This window comes from Pogona vitticeps, chromosome 1 (assembly GCF_051106095.1).
Source record: "Pogona vitticeps strain Pit_001003342236 chromosome 1, PviZW2.1, whole genome shotgun sequence".
NCBI classification, from domain to species: domain Eukaryota; kingdom Metazoa; phylum Chordata; class Lepidosauria; order Squamata; family Agamidae; genus Pogona; species Pogona vitticeps.
Window position 1 is genome coordinate 241,031,551 of NC_135783.1, and position 6,497 is coordinate 241,038,047.

At 48.3% G+C, this 6,497-nt stretch overlaps 1 protein-coding gene across 1 annotated transcript in view; it reads right to left on the minus strand.

The window, feature by feature from the left end:
* Positions 1-5,003, minus strand: part of PNKD (PNKD metallo-beta-lactamase domain containing) — a 44,500-nt gene extending 39,497 nt beyond the window's left edge. The window contains exon 1 of the mRNA XM_072985278.2: positions 4,791-5,003. Coding sequence (XP_072841379.2) covers positions 4,791-4,960 — 170 coding nt within the window. The 5' untranslated portion in view covers positions 4,961-5,003. The remainder of the gene's footprint in view (positions 1-4,790) is intronic.
* Positions 5,004-6,497: the final 1,494 nt, after the last annotated feature.

Genomic DNA, 6,497 nt, shown 5'->3' on the forward strand with positions numbered 1-6,497 from the left:
TCTCATGAGATGGCCAAAGTACTGGAGCCTCAGCTTCAGGATCTGTCCTTCAAGTGAGCATTCAGGGTTGATTTCCTTTAGAACTGATAGGTTTGTTCTCCTTGCAGTCCAGGGGATTCTCAAGAGCCTCCTCCAGCACCACAATTCAAAGGCATCAATTCTTCGGCGGTCTGCTTTCTTTATGGTCCAGCTCTCACTTCCATACAACACGACAGGAAAAACCATAGCTTTGACTATTCGGACTTTTGTTGGCAAGGTGATGTCTCTGCTTTTCAAGATGCTGTCAAGATTTGTCATCGCTTTCCTCCCAAGAAGAAGGCACCTTTTAATTTCAGGGCTACTGTCTCCATCTGCAGTGATCATGGAGCCCAGGAAGATAAAATTTGACACTGCCTCCATATCTTCCCCTTCTATTTCCCAGGAGGTGATGGGACCAGTGGCCATGATCTTAGTTTTTTTGATGTTGAGTTTCAGACCGTTTTTTGCACTCTCCTCTTTCACTCTCATTACAAGGTTCTTTAATTCCTCCTCACTTTCTGCCATCAGAGTGGTATCATCTGCATATCGGAGGTTGTTGATATTTCTTCCGGCAATCTTAATTCCGGCTTGGGTTTCTTCCAGTCCAGCTTTCCGCATGATGTATTCTGCATATAAGTTAAATAAGCTGGGGGACAATATACAGCCTTGCCGTACTCCTTTCCCAATTTTGAACCACTCAGTTGTTCCATGACCAGTTCTAACTGTTGCTTCCTGTCCCACATATAGGTTTCTCAGGAGACAGATAAAGTGGTCAGGCACTCCCATTTCTTTAAGAACTTGCCATAGTTTGCTGTGGTCCACACAGTCAAAGGCTTTCGCATAGTCAATGAAGCAGAAGTAGATATTTTTCTGGAACTCTCTGGCTTTCTCCATAATCCAGCGCAAGTTAGCAATTTGGTCTCGAGTTCCTCTGCCTCTTCGGAATCCAGCTTGTACTTCTGGGAGTTCTCGGTCCACATACTGCTGAAGCCTACCTTGGAGGATTTTGAGCATAACCTTGCTAGCATGCGAAATGAGTGCAATTGTACGGTAGTTGGAGCATTCTTTGGCACTGCCTTTCTTTGGGATTGGGATGTAGACTGATCTTTTCCAATCCTCTGGCCACTGTTGAGTTTTCCAAACTTGCTGGCATATTGAATGTAGCACCTTAACAGCATCATCTTTCAAGATTTTAAATAGTTCAACTGGAATGCCATCACCTCCACTGGCCTTGTTGTTAGCCAGGCTTTCTAAGGCCCACTTGACTTCGCTCTCCAGGATGTCTGGCTCAAGGTCAGCAACTACATTGTCTGGGTTGTCCGGGATATCCAAATCTTTCTGATATAATTCCTCTGTGTATTCTTGCCACCTCGTCTTGACGTCTTCTGCTTCTGTTAGGTCCTTCCCATTTTTGTCTTTTATCATGTTCATCTTTGCGCAAAATGTTCCTCTAATATGTCCAATTTTCCTGAACAGATCTCTGGTCTTTCCTTTTCTGTTATCTTCCTCTATTTCTTTGCATTGTTCATTTAAGAAGGCCCTCTTGTCTCTCCTTGCTATTCTTTGGAAGTCTGCATTCAAGTTTCTGTAACTTTCCCTATCTCCCTTGCATTTTGCTTCCCTTCTCCTCTCTGCTATTTCTAAGGCCTCGTTGGACAGCCACTTTGCTTTCTTGCATTTCCTTTTCTTTGGGATGGTTTTCGTTGCTGCCTCCTGGACAATGTTACGAGCCTCTATCCAAAGTTCTTCAGGCACTCTGTCCACCAAATCTAGTTCCTTAAATCTGTTCTTTACTTCCACTGTGTATTCATAAGGGATTTGGTTTAGATTATACCTGAGTGGCCCAGTGGTTTTTCCTAATCTCTTCAGTCTAAGCTTGAATTTTGCTATGAGAAGCTGATGATCAGAACTGCAGTCAGCTCCAGGTCTTGTTTTTGCTGACTGTATAGAGCTTCTCCATCTTTGGCTGCAGAGAATATAATCAATCTGATTTCGATATTGCCCATCTGGTGATTTCCATGTATAGAGTCGCCTCTTGTGTTGTTGGAAAAGAGTGTTTGTGATGACCAGCTTATTCTCTTGACAAAACTCTATTAGCCTTTGTCCTGCTTCATTCTGAACTCCAAGGCCAAACTTCCCTGTTGTTCCTTTTATCTCTTGGCTCCCTACTTTAGCATTCCAGTCCCCTAGGATGAGAAGAACATCTTTCTTTGGTGTCAGTTCTAGAAGGTGTTGTAAATCTTCATAGAATTGTTCAATTTCAGTCTCCTCAGCAATGCTGGTTGGTGCATAAACTTGGATTATTGTGATGTTGAATGGTCTGCCTTGGATTCGTATTGACATCATTCTATCATTTTTGAGATTGTATCCCATTACAGCTTTTCCCACTCTTTTGTTGACTATGACGGCTACTCCATTCCTTCTACGGGATTCTTGTCCACAATAGTAGATATGATAATCATCTGAGCTGAATTCGCCCATTCCTGTCCATTTTAATTCACTGATGCCCAGGATGTCAATGTTTATTCTTGCCATCTCCTGTTTGACCACCTCCAGCTTCCCAACGTTCATAGATCTTACATTCCAGGTTCCTATGCAGTATTCTTCTTTGCAGCATTGGATTTTCCTTTCACTTCCAGGCACGTCCACAGCTGAGCGTCCTTTCGGCTTTGGCCCAACCACTTCATTAGCTCTGGAGCTACTTGTACTTGTCCTCCACTCTTCCTCAGTAGCATGTTGGACGCCTTCCGACCTGAGGGGCCCATCTTCCAGCGTCATATCTTTTAGCCTTTTGTTTCTGATCATGGGGCGTTCTTGGCAAAGATACTGGAGTGGCTTGCCATTTCCTACTCCAGGTGGATTGCGTTTAGTCGGAACTCTCCACTATGTCCTGTCCGTCTTGGGTGTCCCTGCACGGCATAGCCCATAGCTTCTCTGAGTTACTCAAGCCCCTTCGCCACGACAAGGCAGCAATCCATGAAGGAGGAGTGCATTTTACATGTTGTTTATTTAAAACAACATGTAAAATGAATGAACATAAGCTGTTGTAGACAATATGTGATCTCTGGTCCACTTCTCAATGTGCTGTAGTCCTGGGTCCTTTGAGCTTTACGGAGGGGTCTTGTTCAGTCATCCCTGAACATACTGTGTGTGTGTGTGTAGAAGAACTGGGGCAATTGAGGGCTGCATGTGGTCCACAGGCTGAGAAACCCTAGCTCAGTGGTTTAAGTATCTGGCTGCAGAGCCAGAGGTTGGGAGTTCAATTCTCCACTGTGCCTCCTTGACAGGGGCTGGATTCCATTATCCATAGGTCCCTTCCAGCTGTCCAGTTCTAAGATGATGGTGGTGGCAATGATAATGAAACCAAAACTGGGTATGCAGAGCACATGCCCTAACACTGAATTACTAGAGCTGTTCTCTGGTACTCAGCAAGATTCCTCATAAACTGGGGGGGGGGATGGGTTTATGTTAATTTTTGTGTGGGACTGACCAGAACCTTTCCTGTTTCTGTGTTAAGCTGCTTCCCCAGAATAATAGGCTGCTTTCCAGAGAACCAGCACATGTGGGTCAGATGCTGCCAGCAGCTGACCACCCTAGGAAAGGTCAAGAACAGTGGAACTGTGGGTAGCCAGGGGGAAGAAACCATGGGCCCCTTTATGTAGCCCCAAAACAAAACTTCACCTCCTGCCAATAGGGTAAAATAAGGCGCTTAAACTAGGGATCAGCACAATCCTCTTTCGGGTTCATGCACATCTGGATAGACCCTATAGGGGAGGGGATGCGTTCTTCTCAGCGTTTCGCGAAACCAGTCATCAACCTCACTGCACTCTTCTTGTACCAACAACGGAATGTCCGGCTGCAGCCGTCAAAAGATAGTGGTGCACGACCCTTCGTTAGCGGTGCACGCTCTCGGTGCGTCCTCTAAAAGCAGGCAATCCCGCTAAGCTGTCTTCTTTGAGGTCACACGATCAAATTCACCAGCCGGCTCCCAGAAAGCAGCCCCGGCACACCCGTAGCTCTCTGGATCCGCCGCCCCCACCGCACCCCGCAAGCCTACCCCCTCAAAGGCTCTCTCTCTATATATATTTCAACTCATCGCATGCCATCGTCCTGGAGACACTTCCTCGCCCGCCCCCCGGCGCTTCCATACCACCTCGCTCGCTCCCAACGCCTCCCTGCCCACTTCGCCTGCCCTTGCACCAAAAGCGAGAGACCCGATTTTCTGCGATCGCCAAAGGAAAGTCGTTTTGGGGACCCGGCAGCGGAACCATTCTTTCCATTCGTCTCGAAAAAGCCAGATCCCCTGTCCTTACCCCCCACCACCACCACCCACACACCCGCACCCCGCGCGTCCACTACTACGCAACACTGGGATGAACATCGATTTTCAGCTGTCCCACGCATCCCGATCGATACGGACACCTCCCCCCTACAAAGAAAAGCACGGAGTGGGGGGCCCCCCGCCACCATTTTGCTCCACGCCTCTCTTTCTTCTACAAGGGAACTGCCACCCTCTGAGAAATTACACGGTACACTCAAATATATTCATTCAAAAATGTTTTTCTCTCCCCCCCCCCCTCCGCGCCTTGCTCTGGACAAGACCTTCTCATTGCCACCACCCGACGGAGCGGAGAAGCCGTCCCTCCCTCCCTCGCTTGCCCGCCCCGAGAGCGATCCAGCATCCCAGGTCAGCCACCGCCGAGGAGCGGGGGGGGGGGCGAAGACGGGCCCCCCCCACCACCACCCGGAGCCTCCGCGCTTCTTCAGCTCACCCGATGCGGAAAAGCAAGGGGCCGGCCAAAGCCATGGGCACCTGGCACAAGGGCGGCACGCTGGTCCGGCACCAGTAAGAGACGCTGCTCGCGGCGCGGCGGCACCAAACCACCAGAGCGGCGATCCCGGCTCCGGCCCGCTGCAGCAACCGCCAAACCAGCCAAGCCATGCTCTGCGGAAGGCGGCAGCGGGGCCGCCCCCCCACCGCGGCCTTGAACACGCCCCGCCCACCAACAGCGCCTCAGCGCCCAAGGCCACGCCCCCTCCTGATGCCGCCTAGCGGTGGTGGTGGCGGCGCGCTGTTCTCTCTCCCCCCCACCAGGAATCCTGCCCTAAACGGTGGTAGAGGTGGTGGGGTTGGTCCCTCTCAGCCACCCAGGAAAACATGCAAGCAGTCTCAAGGCTTCTTGATTAAATATATGAGCATATTTTTAATAGTGTCTGCAACTGCAGTAACGTCGGAAAGCAAATCCCGTGTGACGGTTCAGCGATCCGGCTCATAATCCCATTGTAATACATACGGCCCCATATTTTATAGGGCGGAGGGGGCGGTCTTGATCAATTACTCTTTACTTCTTTTCCTTGAAGATTTATACTTCTCCCTGTACGACACGTGCTAGGGGTCCAAACGACGGTTTAACAACAGTACCGAAACAGGACTGTCGAAAGCACAGCTCTGTTATCAGACGCTGGTGGTGGTTTTGTTATGCAGATTAGTGACAGTTGAGAAAATAAAACGCTGCCCAAGGACACCTCCTGGCCTACTGCCTCTAAAGGCCCACTCGTATAACGGCAGGGAGAATGCAAGATTCCCCTGCCTAGCGTCTCTGCTGTCCAGGAATTCCATTTTCACCATCCTGAGGCAAGAGAAACGTAATATCGCCCTTCTGATGGTTCGGTTCCCCCCCCCCCATATCAATGGGTTTTCTTCCATTTTACAGTGCAGTGTGAACCTCCTGCCAGGTTAGTGTCATCACCCCCAGCAAATGTGATCTGACACAAGCCTCTCAGTCCTCTCCCTCGTGTCTTTGAGGCAGCATTAATAACCATCCTAGTGCCCATGTGCATTATAGTTAGTGACATTTTACAGAGAAATGAATGTAGGGTCTTTTTGTTGCATTTAATATCAGCATGACGTGGATTACTCTCATTCTGTTGCTCCTAGTCTAATCCTCTGTCACTGAGGGCCGGAGGGATAGAATAGCTGTGCTGTATGGTGGGCATAAGCAGCCGAGGGTCTGCTTCTTTAAAATGAGAGTCACAAAATGGCAGAACGTTTGCCCATGGTGGAGAATAATACACAATCATTAACGAGAATCATTTCTGCTTGTTTATTAAAAGAGTAAATCAGCATTGCTGACTGGGTAGCTCAGTGAGTTAAAGTTTGACTCTCCACTGTGTATCCTAAAAAAAGCCAGCCTGTGTGGCCTTGGGCAAGCTGCACAGTCTCAAGATGCCACCAAAAGAAGGGAGGATGAGCCACTTCTGAGTACTCCCTACCTAGAAAGGCCTGAAAAGGGTTGCCATAGGTCAGAATTTACTTGACAGCATATTTATTATTATTTAAAAATACCAGACACAGTCAATCAAAATTATGAAAGCATTGACTAGTATTATATAACAGATACATATTTTAACCAAAACCCAAAGTATCTGTTAAAGACTGGTGCAGTATTATGCTGTTTCTAATATTGCCATTTATTATT